General features: G+C 39.1%; 2 protein-coding genes across 5 annotated transcripts in view, besides 1 other annotated feature; one reads left to right on the forward strand and one right to left on the reverse strand.

The window, feature by feature from the left end:
• Positions 1–22,374, forward strand: part of heca (headcase) — a 94,451-nt gene that overhangs the window by 21,811 nt on the left and 50,266 nt on the right. For all 3 annotated transcript variants that reach the window (NM_001276174.1, NM_079853.4, NM_176591.3), the window contains exon 2: positions 9,410–9,506. In NM_001276174.1, coding sequence (NP_001263103.1) covers positions 9,410–9,506 — 97 coding nt within the window. The remainder of the gene's footprint in view (positions 1–9,409; positions 9,507–22,374) is intronic.
• Positions 6,066–6,898, reverse strand: CG34300 (uncharacterized protein; the record flags this gene model as incomplete). Of its 2 annotated transcripts, none has more annotated exons than NM_001104510.2 (4): positions 6,066–6,356; positions 6,417–6,552; positions 6,606–6,688; positions 6,778–6,898. In NM_001104510.2, the coding sequence occupies 4 exons, from the start codon at positions 6,896–6,898 to the stop codon at positions 6,274–6,276; spliced, it is 423 nt and encodes a 140-aa protein (NP_001097980.1). In that variant the 3' UTR covers positions 6,066–6,273. The 2 variants fall into 2 exon arrangements, with proteins under 2 accessions (NP_001097980.1, NP_001247365.1); NM_001260436.1 differs by having other exon boundaries at positions 6,417–6,549; positions 6,768–6,895.
• Positions 17,639–22,374: part of a mobile genetic element that runs on past the window's edge.

The raw sequence follows: 22,374 nt of genomic DNA on the forward strand, positions 1-22,374 counted from the left end.
CTCTGAAAATGTGGATTGAAAATGGGTGGAGTTCGAATCACCTCGAATCGTGCCTTTGTCTATCGGCATCGGCGTCCCAAAGAAATAGTTAGGCGCACAAAAAACTCAAAAACACACAAAGAAAATAAAAAACAACAAACGTAAATCGACGGAGAACTGAAAAAATATTGCCAATTAGAATTAATGTGGGCACTCGCGATGAGATTTCAGCTTCGCAGACAGACATGTTTCCAATTATTTTTGAATATTTCTCTGCTATTTGCACTTGGCGGTACTCACAGCTAAAAGTAACGAAAAATACATTGATTTATCGAGGAAGTTTGCCGGTCTCAAAGAGTCGCCGCTGACAGCTCAATTTGTCATGAGATACAGATACTGCAGACACGTATCTCAAAGATACACATCGAATCGGTGGCTTTGCGAGCTTGGGCTCGACCTTCTCCCTGGTTGCTATATGCCCAAAGATCTTCCAACTGGTCTTACGCATGGGAGTCTCCCCGAGCATTCCCAGATATTTGCTATCCCCTATTTGAGCCACTCAAATATTTATTGATCACGAATTCCGCGAAGTGCAAACAAACTTCAAAAATTTGACAGATTTGCTGGCAAATTCAGTCAAGGAGAACAGGCTACTCTAATGCCCAAATATTGGGCTTACAGTTTAGATGGCAAAGAAATGATCGTGGATTGTTCTTAAATTAAATACTAAATACCTTACCAACTTACCTACTTACCCTTGTAACTCCAGTAAATACATACATTAGTATGCAAATGTTTTTCTTTCTCACGAAGTTCTTGGGTGTAATTACATGAGTTTGCTCAACGAACTAAGAAAGGCATTAATTTTGCAGAAAATAATATTCAAATGTGTCGTCTGGGCCTGGCTTACACATGTTGTCCATCGATCTGTTCGTCCCTTGCCCCGCTCCTCTATTGAAACATTTGAATACGAAATAAAATGTTAGTGGCTGGCAAAAGTTGGGGCAATTAATTTGACGCCTCTGGAAAAAATGTGTCCCCACATGTGCTGTGTGCTGTGTGTTGTATGTTGTATGTTGTGTGCTGTCTTGCAAAAGAGCCAGCAAATCCATTTTAATTGCAAAAACTGTGCGTGTGGCATGAGAAGCAGTGAAAAGGGATCAAGTCACAGTTGCCGCCTGGCCGGCCTGCTCCACATACATACATATGTATGTATCTGTATGTGCAATGCTACATATGCAGATAGATACTGTGGCAGATCTATGAACTTGCCACCGCAAAACACGCGAACTGCTGCGGTCTAGTTGCTGCTGCCCTCTCCGTTTAGTTTGGCCCCCCGAAACTTGGCAACTTTGCACATTTGCCCCAACAACCAACACTGCATATTTGTCCAAAGTAATGAGACTTTTCACAGCTCTTTTTTCGGTTTTTTTTTTAGTTTTTTTTTGTGTAGCGCAGCGTGAAGTCAAAGTTGTCTCCTAGACAGCCTCGAAATGCATTATGGGAATTTTGTGGCATTTTCATTACCAGCTAACTGCCCTCTCCTCCTCGTTTGCCTCATTTCTCATATGAGTCTGGCTTGTGCAGTATTAGTTTTAATTTGTTTGCGATTAACACGCGAGTGTAGAAAATATTTACAAGTATTATACGTTTATTTTTGTGATTCATATTTGGGTGAGGCTTTAAAACTGGGAGGTGCACGATTAGGTAAGATTAAGAAAGGATTAGATATAGTCTGATTAGCAACCATGACGGTTTTGGGTTAAAATTAAGTCTACAAACATTGACTTGCCATTCAAGCAAAGGGGCGTGAGATATTTTGCCTTTCATCGGTTCGTCTTGATTTTGTTCCAGCTGGAGGAGCCCTAAATTCCTGACCAGCAGCTGCTGACGCTTGCCATTTTTATATGGGGTGCCCCTATCACAATCGCCCTTCCATTCCATGGCTAGACTTTGTTTTATTTCAGTTTCAGTTTCTGCAAACACCTCTTTTTGTGGGCCCCGCCTGACCGCTCGCAATTAATTAGCGGCAATGAGCTGTTGCCTCTGCTGCCTCCAAAGTTTCGGTTTCAGTTCCAGAATTGTAGACTCTACATATATATATATATATCTATCGACTAATGTGCGTCGTTGTTTGTGTTGCTGGCGTTGTTATGTTGTTGTTATGGCTCTCTTTATGCCGCTGCAACATCCACATTATTTGTTCGCTTCTTGTGCTTTTGCTGCTCGGCTGGCCAATGTCTGGCTAATTTTCTATTTATTTGACCACAAACTCAGATGGAGCACCATCCCATTCCACAGCACAGTGCCGCACACACATGGATAAGGCACACTCCGGCTAATTTATGGGTTTCTTGCACTCTTTGCAATGGTCGGGAAAGGCATTAAAGCCTCTATATTCCCCCGACTGTTGGCCCAATGCATTTTGGCCCGGCTTAAAGTTTTAGTTCGTGCCGGAAAGGAGACCGACCGACCAGCGCACCCAGAAGGTGCTGCCCTGTTGCTCTTTCGGAGCTGCAAGATCCTAGAACTAGTTTACTTTCTAGCCACTGTGTTCAACGCTCATCAACCTGATTTACCTATTAAATCATGACTGTGTGCACTGCGAAAAATTACTAATTACTATAAAATAAGATGTCTAGATGTATTATATCAATTTTCATCTGGAAAATACCAAAGTGTATCTCAAATTATAATTTATTACGTACCGTGCATTCAGATTTTGCCATTTGTTTAGTGGCCGTCGACTGTTGGCACACGCCCTCCCCCAACAATTGCTACTGGGCTTAAAGTTCAGGTGGCCAGGTTCAGACCGAGTTCATGCGTTCCACCCCGCTTACTTGGCCTTTGCGGTGGATTCCGATTTGGAATTGCCGTAAAATGACTTTTTGCCATGATTTATGTTACCACGTTGCGCTTCAAGTGCAACAGTTTCTATTTTATTATTGTGAGTTCGTGGTAGTGGTAGTGGGTGATCGAGAAGGTCTGATGCCGTGCAAAAAGCCAGCATGTAACACGATTATACTTATAAACAATTATGGTTTTTATTTAATCTTCATTTCACTACTGAGTATTTCTATGTTCGATCATAACCGAAATCGAAAATGAAAATGATTAGCTTTTGATGTGGGTCGGTCTAGCCTGGCATTTGCTGTTGCTGGGCTGCTGCTTTTTTAATTAGCTCAGCATTGTTTATGCTTATTTCGATTTGTTTCATTTTTCTCCATTACTTTTGCTCCCCCGGTTTTGTATTTTGTATTTTATTAATTAATTTGCCCGCTTCGTACTTGGAACAAAGGCGAATGTGTGGCAAGCAATGGGCTCGTACATATATCGCATCTGTCTGTCTGTTTGTGCAAGATTCAAGCCACAAGACACACAAGACACAACCCACATGATTAACATTTGCTATTTCCATGGATTAAATCAGAGCCTCTTGGCTAAATTTGCGCAATTAAGCGAAGCTAAAGTTTGTTTCCATTTTCCACTGCAATTTGAGATCGTTTGCTAAGATCGAACCGATGCGATAGTCATTTTGGCCGGGTTCAGTTTGCTTTTGCTTTGCTTTGCTGGTTCAACTAAACTGGTTACCGTTTTAAGGCATAAACTACAACAATTAATAACAGCAACAAACGCAGCGGCAGCTTTTCATGGTTTCGCTTAACACAGGCAACTGGAAAATGTTTTAAATATTTAGCATCCATTAATCAATTTGCACTCGCCGCTGATCTTGCGTTGCGATGCGGTCAGTATTTTGCCTGGCTCAGATTTCAGTACAGTAGGCAGTCGTTAAAACGGACTGATTGAGGAAGCAGTTGAACGTAGAAAACAGGGGTTTTTAAATATGCTCACACATAAATAATATCGTTTAGTTTGATAATTTTTTGATTCACCAACTTTATGATGCTTTCTATTACAGGAGAGATTGCATATTATTGCATTGCATTTCATATATGTTTTGTAGTTTTTTTTTTATGTTCACTACATGGAAATGCGCTATATCTTCTCTCTGAAAAATTCGATTTAAATGTTAATAAATTGCTGTGTGATTTTATTTATTTTATTTTATTTATTTATTGGGGGTGCGTGTTTAAAGCCTGGGAAAATATATAAAAAAGTCAAACCGCACCCCCAAGCTAACAAGGTAAAATGAAAAATCATAAAAAAAGGGGAAAATTTGGTAACAGAGAAATGAAAGTCAAATTCGTTTTCTTATTTAATTTGATTTGCCTTTTCGGCGATTTTCATTTCGATTTTGATTCGACTCTTGCGGTGCCAACTTTGCCATTTGAAGTGCTATTTTTTTTTTTTTTTAGCAATTCCAATCTCCTGCTTTGCATTGATTTATCTTTGTTTGGCCTACTGCAGTTTTCGAATATCTACCTCGCTTAGGAAAAAGTTCAATCAAATAAAGGGGCGTGGCCCAAGAAGAAGGAGGGCGGTGGGTTGGCCAGACTTAATCAATAACCAGAAGCAGCAGCAGCAGCTCCAAACAAAGAAATACATATTTATTGCTTTTTATATTTAAAATCGAAATGCAGGTGAGAAGAGGGGCTGGGCTGTGGCCCACAGCCAGTTGTTTATGGGAAAAACGTGAGAAGCGGCTAGTGCACGAAAACTGTGTACGTCGCTCGTCTATTTACATTTGCCATTATTATTATTATTTTTGTTTTCATTTTTTGCATTGGTTGCGCATTTTGGGCAGTGTCTAATTTATCGAGAGGTGTGGTCGCTCCAAAAGGCAACAAATAACAGCAATCGCAATCAAATTATCAAATGTACAAATCTCAACGACAATTTGAAGCGCTTGAAAGAATCGCACGGACAGGTACTGGGGAAATAAAAACATTAAAGATAGACTAGCAATTCTGGCGGCGCCCAGAATTTGGCAATTTATCGATCAATTGCCATGTCGCAGCTGTGACATTTGCTTGGAGGCCACAAAACCCATCGGAAGAAAGAGCTGACCCAAAGAAGCTCCCATCTCCATGCAAATGAAGTTCGAAGATTGTGTTGCTATGGTTAAAACGGCGAAAATAAGATCAGTTCCAATCGCAGAGCAGAGCAAATTTTGGACCGGCGAAACATGGACAAACATGAAAGCCATTAAATTCGACGAGGGCAGCTGCTTGGAGACACGTCTAAATTTAGCGCGGGTCTCGAGATATGAGTATCACATAGAGGGACAGTTGGTATCACAAATATAAGGCTAAAACCATATCAGTGAATGTAATTGATGGGAAAACGTTTTTAATACGATATAAACAGAAGGATGTATACACAATTGTAAATCAATCCATTCAGTACGTTTTCAATATGACTAAATTTCGTACAAAAAATTATCGCCCTCTCACAAATTCGATTTACCCAAATTAAACGATTCTCCATAATCGATTAAGGGCATTTTCGAGTGGTAAATTAAACACTTTCGGCCTTTAAATTATCCAATCACCCGATTATCGATTATGGCCACCGCAGGCTCTCCACATCCGTTGACTTATATTTTTGCCACGCACTGTCAGTGGCCCGCGTTGTATTTGCATAAATTAAACTAATTGGGCGCCAAAGCAAAGTCACCGCAAATGAATTTACATAAACCAATGTATGGAGTGGTGGGGGAGGGGGGGCTTACAGTGGAGCGGGGGATCCACAATCGAAGTTTAAGTGGAGCTCGCTGGCCGTTGTTTTTGTTTTGTGTGCGAGGCAATCCCCGAGACCCGAGACAGAAATTGAAACATTTCACATTTTTAATTTGTACGTGATAGGGCAAATAGTTTTGCCACTTGATGGGCACCCTCCCCCCCTCCCCCCTCTCACTTTGTGGCACGGAAAATTATGCAGCACACAAATCAGCTCCAGTTTTTCCTCCAATTTTTCGAGTTTTCCCCTCTCGACTTGCATTGCATGCTAACGTGGCTGGGCAGACAAATCGACTCTTTTTCTGTCTGGCAGCACTTAGCACGTGATTGAAAATTGCCCGGGAATGAAGTGATTGGGTTTCCACTCCTCCGAGAAGGAAAACAGTGGAATAGTATTCCCTTCTGCAATTCCGATTGCCTGCAATTCATTTACTGCTCTTCCATCGTAGTGATGAATACAAAATATATTTCTCTGTACAAACAATTTGCGGAACTTTGCTCTTTTCGTTTTTCTCTTTGTCTTTGGCATTAAAGGCAAATTTACAAATTAGTGTGAAATTAGGGCCAAAACAGAAAATAGCGTACATAGCGCAAAAACCAACACAAGAGCGCAGAATAAACACTCAAGATCCAGAATTAACGATACCCCTTCGCCTCAGTCGTCGTTTTCGGGATTGTGTTCCCAGAGAAGGCGTCGCCAGTAGAAAAATGCCACTATCCAAAAATAAAGGCTAAAAGCTGAAGGAAATAATTGGTTTGTCAATTGAATTGAATTGGTCAAACAAAACAATCACTTACCTAGGGTGAAGAATACAGGAATCGATTCTAGAGTGCAGAAGCTACAACTTAACGCATAATTGATTATAAAGGGGCTACAAAAGATCAGGTGGATTATATCTGTTACCAGATAGATGATCACCAGAAATTCGATCTGCTGTAAGAGATGATATGGGATCAGAGAGTGGACTTGCGGAAGTGATCACATACCAAGATACTGCTCATCATCAGAAAAATCGATCCAAAAAAGTGCACCATATAGGCAGCTCTGCTAATTACTAACAGACGACCATCTGTTTGTGGGAATATTATAACCAATATATTAACCAATTTATATTCTCTAAATTAGAAGAGAATAAAAGCAGAGCTTACCTCTGCTTACCTTCGCCAACAAAGAACCCCAGGATCGATGCGAAAATCTCGAAAAGCGCCATGAAAAAGCATCCCGCCCGCAGATTCACACAGCAGCAACAGGATTTGAGCCAGGTTCCCCGACATTTCATCTCTTGTTTGACAGCAGGCCAAAGGCCTCGTCAGATCAAAGATCCCATACTAGAAAAGTGCATGTTGCAAAGCGGAAGGTCACACTGCAGCAAAGACTGCTTCAAAGTGCGCCATGGTCACTCTATTTTAGCCACTCCATTTGGCTAGAAAATAGCTTATATGGCACTTCAGTTTCGCTTGTGTATCATTTTTTGTTTTATTTTTTTTTTGTCGGCCATTCAAGGTCAGAGTCAGCTGCTCGCAACATGTGATAATGTTTGGTATTCTAATTTGAAACGCCTTTGTCTTGGCTGCTCAACTCATTTGGCTCATTCAATTTGACAGGCGACGGAAGCGACGCCGCCTATAAATTACAGCGTATTCATGGCTCTCGAATTTTGTTGGTTGGGACCTGGTTTCTGATTCCGCCACTCGGACTTCGCCCAGCTGTGTCTGCACATCACTTTCAGCTCAATTCAAGTCCAAAAATTTCAGACAGGAAGAACCGGCCAGCCCCCAAAATCCAATGCCCATTGATTGTTCCAATGACAGCTATATGCTATAAGCTATATAGCTGGAGCTGACAGGAGGCGGATCTGACTCATGTAGATCTCGAAATGAATGCAAAATTCGTAAAATAATATAGTATCGAAATATGAAACAATCTTACACTCTGCTAAATGAGATGCTTGATTGGAAAAACCGGGGCTGGCTATGAAGTTAACAGTCGAAGTCATTGTAATCAGTCGTGTTGCAAAGTGCTTGTCACTAGCTAGATGATTATTTATTCTACTTACTTGCTTGCCTATTAAAAAACCATTGAATTCGCCTTTGCCAGTGTGATTATAATCCATAATTCGCTGACCAAATTCATGGGCCATCCAAATACGATATTCGATTTTATTCTGGCACGTTGTGCGCCCCAATAAAGAAAGGGGTACACTCATAAAAATTAAGATCGCTCTGATTGGGAGCTCTTGCTAAAGAAAGAGCAGAAAGAGCGCACGTGTTCGGGCCAAAAATGTACAATAATAGGCGGTGAGAAGGCCAGAGCAACGCATTTGGGCCATTAAAATTCATTAGCCGTGCACATCTCGATCTGGAGTGCGAGATCCGATCAATAAAATAAGCAAACAATAAAGAGACCGGGTCGAGCACATTCATTCAATATGAATAGCGATCTGAACGATCTGAACTGACCAGCAGCTGTGTGTGTTTTTTTTTTTCGATTCGAATTAAAATTCATATTGCCCAAATTAGCAGAAATCGCTCGAGGGGCGAAAGTTGTGGGTGGCTTGGTTGGCTGAGGAGTGGAACGCTTGGCTTAATTAACCTTTCGAAATTGAATTTCCTCACCGCTTGTAATTGTTTTAAAAATAAATTACAAATTTGCAGCGCTCTGTTGATTAGCACAAGTCGATGACTAACTCGAAAATGACGCGACATTCGGTCTGCTTTGTTTATGTTATATAATCGAAGTCAAGGTGTAAATAAACAAACAGCGTATTATAGCATTTCTAATGGCTCAGCTTTCGCCTGTTCCAACAAGCAGATAAGGTAGTTTTTGTTGTTGTAGATAAGTTGAAATTCCACACGAGCTAAGTGGGGGGGCCCACCTCCCCCACCCCCCCACGCAAGCTGATAAGAGCTGTAGAAATAAAATTAAAATTTAAATAAACCGAAGGGGGTAAAAAACAAAAAACAAAAAACAAAAAACGAAAAAAAACGAGACAAAGCTAAACGAAATCTATTCAATGTCAAGGTCAACAAATGAATTCGAATGTTTGTCCCATGTCGTTTCTTCTCTCACTGCTTTTGCACATTTTCTGTTTGCTTTCGTTTTTGTTTTTCTTGTTAATTTTATTGTATATTTCTGTATATTTCTGTAGATTTTTTCTTTTTTTTGCCTTATATTGGCCATTGTTGATAACTTTATTTGCGTTTGCTTTTGCTTTGGCCGTAGGCCATATAAAACAAGCTGAAAGAAAAATATGGCAAAAATTCCCAGCGCGCCCCCCCGAAAAAGCTAGAGGGATTTAAAAATAATTTTATTTGTTTTAATTTTATAATGTCATTCCTAAGCTTTTAAGGCCATTTGAGCAACATTTGTTTTTGTTTTTGTTTTTATTTTTCTGACGTCAGTAAAAGTGGGCAAAGTAAATGAAAAGAAATTTCATTATACATGTAGACTATTAGAGAGTCACGTAGCATTCGATTAGTCAGAATAATGCCAAGTTACGTGGCTTGCGGCCAATATAAATATATATATATACAGCAATATTTACATAAGCGCATAGTTTGGCGAGGGAAATCCTTATCGCCATCGCATCCGGCTTGAATTCGAGTTCGAATTCGAATTCGCATTCGAATTGGAGACTGGAGGAATTTCCGCTCGCCTGTCATATTTGCAATTTTCCAGCTGTCAGTGAATTTACATTTTTATTTAGAGGAATTTGTGCATTCACATTTATATGCGCTTATCTATATTTTTTTTCTGATTTATGCATATATTTCTCTACGATTCTTTCCAGCTCCACATCTGGCTGCAATGGGATCTTTTCGCGTCGCCTGGACTTTTCGTCGTTCAATTTGCTGCCAAAGACTCGTTTGAATTCTTATCAAGTCAAGGTGAGTTATGTCCATGAATAAATATGTTTGTATGTAATGCACCAGTCGAATACCTAGGGTATTTACTCGCACACTCATTGACAACGTTGCTTACACACTCATATTGAGAAACCGCAAAGTTGGCTCAACTTGAATCGAATCCGCCCGCTTTCTTGGAAGGACAGGCAAACAAATTTGTATCTGCCTGACTTGACAAACTTGCAATTGGATATGCCTCGGTTTAGAAGTGCAAGTAGATGGTTCTCGACTTGACGGCTTATATTTTCATTGGATTAGATCATTTCCAGCTGGTCAGCAGCAGAGGCTGTCAAGCTGAGCTAGAATTCCCGGAAAATGCAGCGTAGAAATATAGAAATATTCATTGTCTAAGCTGTTTTTTTTTTTTTGCAGTCACATGAGTAGCTAGTGCGACAAAAACAACTCAGAAGCAGTGGACAGAATGGGCTCTAGTACTGTGTATTATTTAAACTATATATATTAATCGAAACAGCGCTATTCTATTTTCTCAGTGCACATCATCTTCGATTGTCAATGAGTGCATTGAAAGTCAATCAAGGGGAAAAGTCTTTGGGCCTGCTGCTTATATTTCAATCTGCGCCGCCCCTCTCATTCAGCTTTTCCAAACCCCCTTCAATCCGAACCCCCCCCCCCCCACATTCTGCTGCATTATTCCCTTCTGTATAGGCTCCTATATTACCCCGATTCCCCTGTGGAATTGTTTCGGATTTCTGTTTACACTCGGTGTAATGCCCAGCCAAACAATTTGATGGTCGTGTGGGAGTAAGGGAGATGAGATGAGATGGTTGGCTCAAGTGTAAGTTGATTTCAATTGTACGCCACTGGCCACTGCACTGAGAAAATTACCACACACAAAAAAAAAAAGAAACAAAAACAGATGTAATAATATCTAGTTCGAAATAAAGTAATGAAATATATTACATTTCTTTCGGTGCCCCCGCCAGTCATTGGATTTCGAGATACCCAAACCCTTCGACGAACTGCACATTGTTGTGGATTATGCTCGGTTGAATCCCATTGTTGGTTGCTGCTGCTCCCTCCGATTGATATATATGATTGGGCTTGTGGTTGAGGCGGGCACACGGCTATTGAACCGAGTAAAACCGATTTGGAGCCGCAGTTCTGGACTGGGAATTGCTTGAAGTGGCAATTAGCGAGCCTCCAAGGCGAGCTGCACCATTTGCGGTTGTCAAACCGAAGCGAACCCATCTCCATCCTGGTCAGAACTCATGAAATCATAGCATATATGTATGTATGTACGTGGCTGCACAAGTCCTTGGAGTGCGCCTTGAATATTTCATAAGCAGCAAGGGCGAATTTGCAGCAGGACAATTGGGGGGAAAATCCTGGAATACACAGCTACCTCCTCACCTGTCTTTTTCGGTTTTCTGCCACCCGGGAGAGCTTTGAATACGTTTTGCGTAGCCAAAAATTGTTGTATCTGGCGAATGTATCTGTATATCTGTATCTGTGCAGCTGGTCTCGCCATTTCCCTTTTGGCCAACTTATGCGATGTCTGCACGCAGCAGCCAAAATGCAGAAAGAGAAGGCATTGTCTGGCAGCGAATTGCTTTTAAAAACTTTACAATTCAATCTCTGGCTGCTCCTTTTTGGCATGCATTCCGAATTGCATTTCGTATTGAATTTATAAATATTTAATGCCATTCAAAACGCCATGCACAAACCGCCGCAGTGAATTTCGTTTTTGTTTAAACAAAGTGTGTCTAGGATTTGACGGTTAGAAGTTTTTAGCCGGGTTTAAAGTACCGAGAAACAGAAATAGAAAACGAAAATTTCAAGTTCGCCCGGCAAAGTTTTTCCTGTTTGCCCAAAGGATTTAGGATCGAGTAATAATCCCCAAGTCAAACAAAACGGATCAGAATCACAAAAAAAATAGTAAAACCGGTTCGCGGTTCGTCATAATTAAGACAAGTCAACTTGTTAATCATCCAGCAATTTGCTGTGCCACTCAATGATTCCCGAAAGGGTTGTTGCAACGCCTCGCTGATTTTTTAATCAGCATATCATAGACTTCTGGGGCTGGGGACTTAACCTTTTTTTTTCCCAATCAGCTGTCGACATTTTGGCTGTCAAGGGATTTGCGTCAGAAAAGAGCGTAAAAAAGCGAGGCAGCAGCTATAATTATAATTAACACACAGCTCCGGGGATTGAACTTCAATTCGAACTGTGCACATCTGCTAATTGTTTCGGTTCTTCCTTAATCCTTTGCTTTCTTTCGCTCTTATATAAATTCATATTTATTTTAGAGGGGCGTGTCCGATGATTCAGGCGAGATCTGCTCTGTTTTCTGCGCGCTTTTTTTTTTTAATATGCCAATCAATCTTTGTCTCTGGCGAACTTTAAGCAAGAAAATAAGTTTTTATATAAATGATTGATGAGCGAGCGCTCCGCCATGTGTGTCTGTCTGTGCTTTTTGCTCCAAAATCGCAATCGCAGTCGGAGTATTTTTTCTTTTTTCAAATTTGAATAGAAATAAATAAATGTTCGTTGCCTGTTTGCGATCATTTTTTTTTCTATTCGCCTTCCTATTGCAAACTGACACCACACATCACGGCATTTCCTTTTGGCTTCTGGCTGGCGGAAATTTTCCCGAGCTGTTGTCAAATTCAAAATTTGAAGGGAAACGACAGGCACTTAATGGTATGGTACACCACTTTTGGATGCTCTTAACAGGAAATTATATACGATGTTTGAAGACTATTGCCAAGTTTCGTTTAAAAGGGGAAATAGTACGGGAATTTAAGGACACATCATTTGGAAATAGTTTGGAAAAAGGGTATCAACTTTGTCTTGTTTTTTTGGTGTGGCGACACTTTTCCAGATTGATGACTGCACATTCTGTGCACCAAGAGTTTTCCGCTGGCAGTTCTTTACCAGTGTCAGCGAATTTTGAACCGAATTCCAGCGGAGGCAAAAATTTCAGTTGATGGGGCGCCACTGGACAGGCCCGAAATTTATGCAGTCTGCCACATAAAAACGCGCTCTCTCAAAGGAGTGCAAAAAATTTGGCATATGCTATTTGGCGGCTGCTACGACCGTCCGTTGTGCAATGTGCAAATTCTGCTCGGAATTAAATTTTATTAAAGCCGGCAAATTTATGCAAAAGTTCTACTCCATCTCAGACATGTCTACGCCCACTCAGGTGCGAGTGGAATTGCTTCGGGCCATGTTTGCCAAAGTTGTTGCCATTGTTGAATTGTGCGCGGATGTTGCTGATGGAGTTTGATGTGCGTCGCTTGACTGCCTTAAACATGACATTTATTGTAACTGTCTTGCGGGGGGCTACGCCACTTTTCCCGCTTTTCCCGCATTTCTGCCCCCACCATAGTTGATGCCACTGCCGCAGTGCACAGAGCGGAAAATTGGAGGAAAGTAATGATTCAAGGTGGCCCCTTTTTGAAGGACAATCTTGTTCGAGTTGAAATTATTGCAGCCTGACTCTATCTTGTTTTGAATAGCACTTTTGTGCATTGGTTTTACTAAGTATCCAACTCCTATTTTCTCAGTGCATTCGCCGATGTTGCTGTTGTCATTTAAGCATTTGATATGCATTGTGTTGTGTCTGTCTGCGTTCGGTTGACTCTGTGTGTGTGTGTGTGTGTGTTTGCCAGACGGCGCCAAACGTCGACAGTCATTGTCATGGCAACATGTTGCAGACACCGCTGCAGTTGCTGCTTGCATTGCTGCTGCAGCGGCCAGACAAACATTGAGTACTCCACTTCATTTATGCCCCACTCACCACCCACCAGCATCCCCTTGATACCCCTGCTTCAGCAACTTGCCCCCTTTTGCTTATCATCCATTTATTTCAATTTCTGCACTTTTGCGTGGTGCAAATTGCACAAAATTTGCTCAAGTGCCTCCAAAGTGCACAATGAAAATGAATAATTATGTGTACGAGTTTTCCTCCTTGTTGCTTCTTATTATCCCCTCTTGTCGTTTGGTATGCTTAATTAAATGCCTTCGAGGCAGTGACAAAAACATATTTCTAATAACTGAGTATACAAATTTACAATTGTGGGCAAGAAAATAATGGTGCTGGCAGAAATTCACTTAGTGAATTATCGTTCGATAATCGAATTTAATGAAAATGATATCGTGATTATTAATCATAATGATTCCTTATGATTATCATTTAACAGGTTTTTTTTTTTTAATTATTGATGAACCTTTATTTCTTATTCCAAAAGAAGCAGTTCATCGACCCAACAGCTTATGGTCTTTTTTCGGTAGTCACTTTTGAATGACATTTTGTGGGGAAAATTTAATTTCAATTTTCCTCATCAACTTATTGCGGTTATGTCTCTTTCGCTCGCCCTCAGGCCATCTCTTTCTGTCGCGCAGCTGTGGTGTGTGTAGGTGATTTGGGCATTTCCCGTCGTTAGGTTTGTCGCCTGGATGAGGCAGGCACAGGATAATGTCTCGGCGCCGTCCTTGTTGCTCTGCAAAAAGGAGACGCAAGGACAAACGGACGGACAGGGACGAAGACATGTACTGACAGACATTGAGAATGATTGAATGAGAGGGGCCCAGAAGACAGAAAGCAGAAGATAGTGAAGACCCAGCGACCGACATTGAAATGTTGTTGAACTTGCCTCGGTTTTCTGCCTCCATAAACAGAGATATGCCAAATGTCAACCCAGGTGGATGTGGATGTGGATGTGGATGTGGATTATGGGAAAGGTGAGGCTGATGAGCAGCGCTCAATGGAGACATCAAGGCTGGCAGTCTGTCCACTGCGTCATCTCGTATTGAATATTTGCCTTATCACTTCGATTAGCTAAAAAAAAAAACACTGAAAATATTTCCAAAATATATGGAAGCAAATGATTCATTCCTTTTCCTAGGAATTTTTTAAATAATAATTGCAGAATTTTCAGAAATGTTCACTTAAGTTGTCATCGATATAATTACAAGCTAATTAGAGTTTTTAAGCCAAGCGATGAGGAAGTTTGCAACAATTACTTAAACAAGTACTTAAATACTTTATACATTTGAAAGCTTAAATGATATTTTATTGAAATCATTTCGAAGCGGACTTGTTCCACAGTGAACTCTCGTTGGCTGCGCTAATTACAACCGCAAATGCTAAAAAGGCGCGCATTAAACAAATTTAAAATGCATTGACTTGCGATGTTAACGAGCACGCACACAGACGCACATTTATTTAACCTAAAAAACGCAAAAACACTTCAAAGTCTGCTGCCCACACATTCAAAACAAAAAAAAAAAAAAAAAAAGCACAAAAAACAAAAAGAAAAAAAAAGCACACATGTCAGCGTCATTTGCATTCGACAATTAAGCATTTGTTTACAATCCACAACAGCAACAATAAAAACAATAACACCAGAGTGAGAAAACCACCAGAAACAACAAAATGTATATATTTTTTTTTTTTATTTATTTTTTAATGTTCATTCCTCGCTTGAGTTAATCTCACACCCACAAAACTTCGACGTTGTCTCGTCTCAATTTTTATGATTTCATTTAGATTTATCGCACACACACACGAAAAGTTGTGCAAATAAAACAACAAAAGCCCGTCTTTGTTTATAACAATTGCACAAATGTTTTTGTAAGTGTATATATTTAGCTCGAGGAGGTGTTGGAATTTTCGTGGCCTTTAAAATCATATAAATTCGAAAATGGTTAAAAGTGCAGCAAGGTCGCTTGACTGACATTTCAATCGAGCTTCCACTTAAATGTATACTTACGTTTTTAAAATATATTCAATATTCGCAGAAAATCAAATTAAAACAATTATCTCTGGCAAGGAAACCGTTTTATTGAATTAATAAAATATTGCATTATTCACTGCAATCAAATTGTTCAGCGAGGCCTTTTTCAACAGACTTTAAATATTTCATATATTTATCACTTGTTTCTTCTGCAATTTTCCGCATTTCTTGTGCATTGTTTTCCCCACTGGAAAGTTAATTGAAATTTTTAAGGCTCGGCCTGGAATTGCAGTTGCAGTTGCAGTTGGAAATTGCAGCTGCCGTCTGAGCCACTGAACCACAACGGGTTGCAATTTTGTTTGATGTTTTTTCGCTGTGTTTTTTAACGCTTCATTTGCCTCGAAGAGCTGGCGAACTGGAGAAATTGGCCAAAATGAGGGGGGAAATGCAATGAGGATGAGGTGCAGTGTCTGCAAATGTAATTTATATGTACGCCACTTTTATTCCTCCTTACTCTCTGCACTGCACTTCACTTCACATCACTTTATTCCACATTTCATTTGTTGTTCGAGTGAATTTCGGGGATTGTTTGCCTTCAAGTCCCGGCAATTGTATGACAGCTGGCTGACTGACATAATGTCCGATTGGCCCGATGCTAATGACGATCATCAGCACTGCAATCATCCTCGTCATTATCATCATCATCATCATCATCATCATCATCATCATCATCATCATCATCATCATCGTGTCGAGCGTTTTCAAGTGTCAGAGATGTCGAGTCGAGCAACTGCAACTGTAGAGCTGAAGCTTATTGAAAATTATTGTAATTCGCCGGAACGTCTGGCCCCAGATTCAATGTATACTATACTCTACTGTGACCATCCTCCCCCCTTGGATCGTCCAGAAAATAAAGAAAATAAAGAAAAAAACATTTTAATTGAATCGATTTCAGCACTGGCGATGACATAATTCCTATGGAGCCACCCTCAGCCAAAGTCGTCGAGTCACCTACATACTACATACATGTCCCCCTTCTTTTGAGCTCTATAAATCTACTAAGTTTGGCGCTAGTTTTAATGCGCCATGTTTTCGATTTTCTAGCTGACTTTGATTTATGCTACATTTTTCTCTTAATTGTTAGCTGGTTTTTCACGCTGGCGAAAATGTGGGGGGGAATGTCAACCGTCAACATATGTGAGCGAAATTCAATTAACATTTTCCTCCTCGACTCGATCACAATTTTGTAGACACAGACAGACACACACAAATGCGATTCGCTTGAGGGCTGCAGTCTTTAGTTTTATTTGCGTTAATGAAAATAAATTGCTTAATTTGTTTAGTAGTATTTGTTTGGTAATGTTTTTTTGCAGCTGCGAAAATAAATTTAAATGTTTTTCGGCTGACATGAGCAGCAGCAACAACAAGAACAAGGCCAGTTGGTGCATAAACAAAAGTAAATGTAAAATGTTAATTATGTTCTTTTTTTTTCTAAGTGCCCAAATTGCAATGACATTCAGCGGTTTTTATTTAACGCCCATAAGTTTTATGTCATAGGTCCTTGGAAAACTTTGTTGCCAAAGATCGCGTTGACTGGCTTTAGCTGATGGCCAAATAATCGAACGATATTTCTGAGCTGCTCTAAGCCGGGCCAAATGCTTTTTATGACCAATTCGCATGCAGCACGACAGGGACAACGTCATTATCCTTGCTCGCCTCATCTGCTTTTATCCATCCAATGTGCGTTGAAATTACCAATTTCTGGCCATAAAATCAAAGAGAGAACAAGTTGGCCATTGTGGCAACCATCCCTGAAACGCTCGCTTTTTATCCCACCAGTTTGCTTGCAACATTTGCAGCACACTTTGGTGTTGCAGTCATAACGATTCTTAAGCTGGCTTTATGCTGGCCATTATCGAAGGATCCTGGTTAAGGGTGCATCCTTGTTGGCTTTCGTTTCAATTTCCTATTTTGTTGACTTTTTTTGTGAATGCTTTTGAAGAGGCCATTATGGTTTTTTTTTTCGGTTTTATTTTAATAATTTGTGTTTAAATTTGTGCGGTTCTTTTGGCAGTTTTTCGATGCTCGTCTGTCTACAAAGTTGCCAATTAGGCGAAAACTTTTTAATAACAGCAGCTGCAGCGGCGACCTGAACTTCTACGCTCCATTTCACTGCCACTTGAAGTTCCCTTTTCCTTGCAACATCGTTTTGCTTTCGTCCAGCCAGTGACCTCGTTCAATTGAGCAATTTTTGTTGCTGCTTTTTTTATTGTATATATATATATGTATATATTTCCTCTTTTTTGCTACTTCGCTTCGCTGAGCAGATCCAACACCTGTCAGCCTCGAAAAAGTAGCAAAAAAAAAAAAGCGCTTTGAACCTGAAAAATGGAAGAAGAAAGTCAGAAAGGGCGATGTTCACACATGAACACGAATATATTTAAAGACTTACAATTTTGGGCTCCGTTCATATCTTATGTAAATGAATCGAGAGCGATAAATTATATTTAGGATTTTGTTATCTAAGGCGACATGGGTGCATTGCTCAAAAACATGTAATTTAAGTGCACACTACATGAGTCAGTCACTTGAGATCGTTCCCCGCCTCCTAAAATAGTCCCTTAGTGGGAGACCACAGATAAGGTCCTCGCCGCTCAAGATAGGCAGATGTGCCCGAGCGTGGGACCTCGATAAGGCGGGGACTATTTACGTAGGCCTCTGCGTAGGCCATTTACTTTAAGATGCGATTCTCATGTCACCTATTTAAACCGAAGATATTTCCAAATAAAATCAGTTTTCTTACAAAAACTCAACGAGTAAAGTCTTCTTATTTGGGATTTTACATTTGGTCAATCGAGCCTTTAATCGACTCTGCAGTTTCCCCCTACCAAAGGTAAGGGACTCAGAGAAAGGCCAGCTCCTTTAAGCATTGCTAAGCTAATCTTGCAGCTAAAGGTAGCAAAAATAAGTGACTCTTGTTTCCCCCTACCAAAGGTAAGGAACAGAGTATAAATATAAAAAGCAAAAAGATACAAAAGAATCTTTTATGTTTTAAAACAAGCACCTTATAGTCTATAGCTAAAGGTTGCTTTGTGTACCATTATAAATTGTGGTAAGGCGTGCTTGAGGCCATACATCAGCAATTGTGAAATTAAAAAGTGCATAACAAAAGTGCCTTATAAATGCTCTAATAGCATTAAATCAGCTCATAAATAGAGTGCAGTGTATATGCCATAAGAGCATAAATTAAATAAAAAGTGCCTGAAAACAGTGCCTTATAAATGCTCTAATAGCATTAAATCAGCTCATAAATAGAGTGCAGTGTATATGCCAAAAGAGCATAAATGCCGAAATAAATGGCTAAAAAACAAAAAATCTGACTGGACTACAAAAATAATAAAACGTGCCAAAAAAAAAAAAAAAAAAATCATCTTTAAACATCGACGGAGCCTTAAAGAAGAGAAGGAAGTCAAATTCAAAGGAGCCTCTACCAGCAGCAGAAGCAGCAACAACAGCAGCAGCAGAAGCAGCAACAACAGCAGCAACAGCAGCAGCAACAACAACGACATCAGCTAAGTCAAAACAAGAATTTTCTGTTTATCCAAACACACATATATATATAAATACATATAAAATACATATACACGTACTATATATATTAAGAAATTACAAAAAATTTTCAAAATGATGTCAGAAAAGACTATTCAATTCCTTAAGAAGCAGTCCGAAATTATTTTGGAAATTAGAAAGTTGGAAGTAAAACCAACATTAACAGATGTAGAAATTCTAAAATTAAATGAGCTTCAAAAATGTTTCATTGCTAATCATAGCAATTTGTTAAAGATCGGCGTTGTCGATCATGAATATTTTAACGCGAAGCAGTATGATTTAATAATGATGGTGTTAGAAAAAATTAAAAATAAAAATGAAAAAATTAAGGGCGAGTCGGTAGAAAACACTTTCCCTAAATCAAACACTGTCCCTAAATCAAACCCTCCCCCTACATTAAACCTTGAAATGCGTGGTCACCCTGAAAAAGAGGGTATAGCACAAAACAACGCTTTAAAAGTAGAGCAGGCATTTCGTAATAATGTTGGCCAATTTCGAGTATATCTAGAAGATACGTCTAAACTAATAGACAGTAGTCCAGATTTCCTTAAAATAAGGAAAAATAAAATTGAATTTTTATGGCATAAAATAGATAACCTGATTGAACAGGTGAATAGTCATTTTGAGAGTTCGCTATTCGAAGAAGAAATTAGCGAACTTGAATTTGACAAACAAAATATTCTTACAGCCATTAATAGTCGACTCAGTGGCACAATAAATAAAGCTGAAATGTCGACGGTTGTTAAGGCGGAGGAGTTACCAACCCTGCCTAAAATACAGATTCCCACCTTCTTTGGTGATTCCAAAGAATGGGATCTTTTTAATGAACTCTTTACAGAGCTCATACATGTGAGAGAGGATCTCAGTCCTTCTCTCAAATTTAATTATCTAAAGTCAGCATTAAAAGGAGAAGCCAGAAATGTGGTTACTCATTTACTGCTCGGCTCTGGAGAAAATTATGAAGCCACTTGGGAGTTTTTGACCAAGCGATATGAGAATAAAAGAAACATATTCTCAGATCATATGAATAGGCTTATGGATATGCCAAATTTAAATTTAGAATCCAATAAGCAAATAAAGACATTTATTGACACGATTAACGAGTCAATTTATATTATAAAATTAAAGGCACAATTACCAGAAGATGTGGATGCAATTTTCGCTCACATAATTCTTCGGAAATTCAATAAAGAATCACTCAATTTATATGAAAGCCATGTTAAAAAGACAAAAGAAATACAGGCACTTTCTGATGTCATGGACTTTTTAGAGCAAAGGCTCAATTCTATATCATCATTCTCACAGGAAGTAAAACCTGTAAAGAAAATGATTAATAATAACAAGAATAAAAATTATAGTGACAATTGTGCATATTGCAAACTACCAGGGCATTATTTAATTCAATGCCATAAATTTAAAATAATGAATCCAGCAGAACGGTCTGACTGGGTAAGAAAAAATGGGATTTGCCTAAGATGTCTGAGGCATCCGTTTGGTAAAAAATGTATAAGCGAGCAGCTTTGTTCGACTTGTCGTAAACCTCACCACACGTTACTTCACTTTGCAGGTCATAATCCAGAAAAAGTGAATACGTGTAGAACAACAGGTCAAGCCTTGTTGGCCACGGCCTTGATTCAAGTAAAGTCGAGGTATGGAGGCTTTGAACAATTAAGAGCATTGATTGATAGTGGCTCTCAAAGCACAATTATTTCAGAAGAGTCTGCACAGATTCTAAAATTGAAAAAATTTCGGTCTCATACTGAAATAAGTGGAGTATCTTCCACAGGAACGTGCATCTCCAAGCACAAAGCGGTTATTTCGATAAGAAATTCTCCGAAAAATTTAGAAATTGAAGCAATTATTCTCCCAAAACTTATGAAGGCACTTCCAGTCAACACGATTAATGTTGATCAGAAAAAATGGAAGAACTTTAAATTAGCCGACCCCGATTTTAATAAACCGGGTCGCATTGATTTAATCATTGGAGCAGACGTATATACTCACATTCTGCAAAATGGAGTTATAAAAATAGACGGTCTCCTTGGGCAAAAAACTGATTTCGGGTGGATAGTTTCTGGATGTAAAAAATCCAAAGGAAAAGAAACCATTGTAGCCACAACAATAGAAATAAAAGAGTTAGATCGCTACTGGGAAGTGGAAGAAGAAGAAAAAGATGATATCGAGTCTGAAATCTGTGAAAATAAATTTATCAAAACGACAAAAAAAGATTCAGATGGGCGATACATTGTGTCAATTCCATTCAAGGAGGATGTCACCTTAGGAGATTCAAAGAAACAAGCGATAGCTCGTTACATGAATCTGGAGAAAAAACTAAAAAGAAATGAAAAACTTAAGGTTGACTACACTAAATTCATGAATGAATACATGGATTTAGGACACATGATTGAAGTGAGTGATGAAGGCAAATATTTTTTACCGCACCAGGCAGTGATTAGAGATTCAAGCCTTACGACCAAATTGAGAGTAGTTTTTGATGCTTCAGCAAAAACTACGAATAACAAAAGTTTGAACGACATAATGTGGGTTGGGCCACGAGTTCAAAAAGATATTTTTGACATTATTATTAAATGGAGAAAATGGGAATTTGTTGTTTCGGCAGACATTGAAAAGATGTACCGACAAATTAAAATAGATAATAATGATCAAAAATATCAATATATTTTATGGAGAAATTCTCCAAAAGAAAAAATTAAAACATATAAATTAACCACAGTCACTTACGGAACTGCATCTGCACCATATTTGGCTACCAGGGTTCTGGTAGATATTGCAGATAAATGTAAAAACCAAGTTATTAGTGCAATAATTAGGAATGATTTCTATATGGATGACCTAATGACTGGAGCTGATTCGGTAGAAGAAGCTAATAAATTAATAACATTAATTCCCCATGAATTGCAGAAAGTTGGATTCAACTTAAGGAAATGGATTTCCAACAATTCCAAAATATTAACCACTGTGGAGGACACAGGGGACAATAAGGTTCTCAATATTATCGAAAATGAATGTGTTAAAACTTTAGGACTAAAATGGGAACCTCAAAAGGATTTATTTAAGTTCAGCGTAAATTGTAATGATGAATCAAAAAATATAAATAAGCGCGTTGTGTTATCAACGCTAGCAAAAATATTTGATCTGTTAGGATGGTTGGCACCAGTCACCGTTTCAGGAAAACTTTTTATTCAAAAACTTTGGATGAATAAAAGTGAATGGGGGCAGGAATTATCCATAGAAGATAAAAATTATTGGGAAAAATATAAAGAAAATTTATTATTGTTAGAGAATATTCGAATCCCAAGGTGGATTAATTCAAACAGTTCTTCAGTCATTCAGATTCACGGATTTGCGGACGCCTCCGAAAAAGCATATGCTGCAGTAGTCTATGCTAAAGTAGGACCTCATGTTAATATAATAGCTAGCAAAAGTAGAGTCAACCCTATAAAAAATAGGAAGACAATTCCCAAACTCGAGCTGTGTGCAGCTCACCTGCTTAGTGAATTAATCCAAAGACTAAAAGGATC

The sequence above is a fragment of the Drosophila melanogaster genome, chromosome 3R, assembly GCF_000001215.4.
Source record: "Drosophila melanogaster chromosome 3R".
In the NCBI taxonomy this organism is placed as follows: Eukaryota; Metazoa; Arthropoda; class Insecta; order Diptera; family Drosophilidae; genus Drosophila; species Drosophila melanogaster.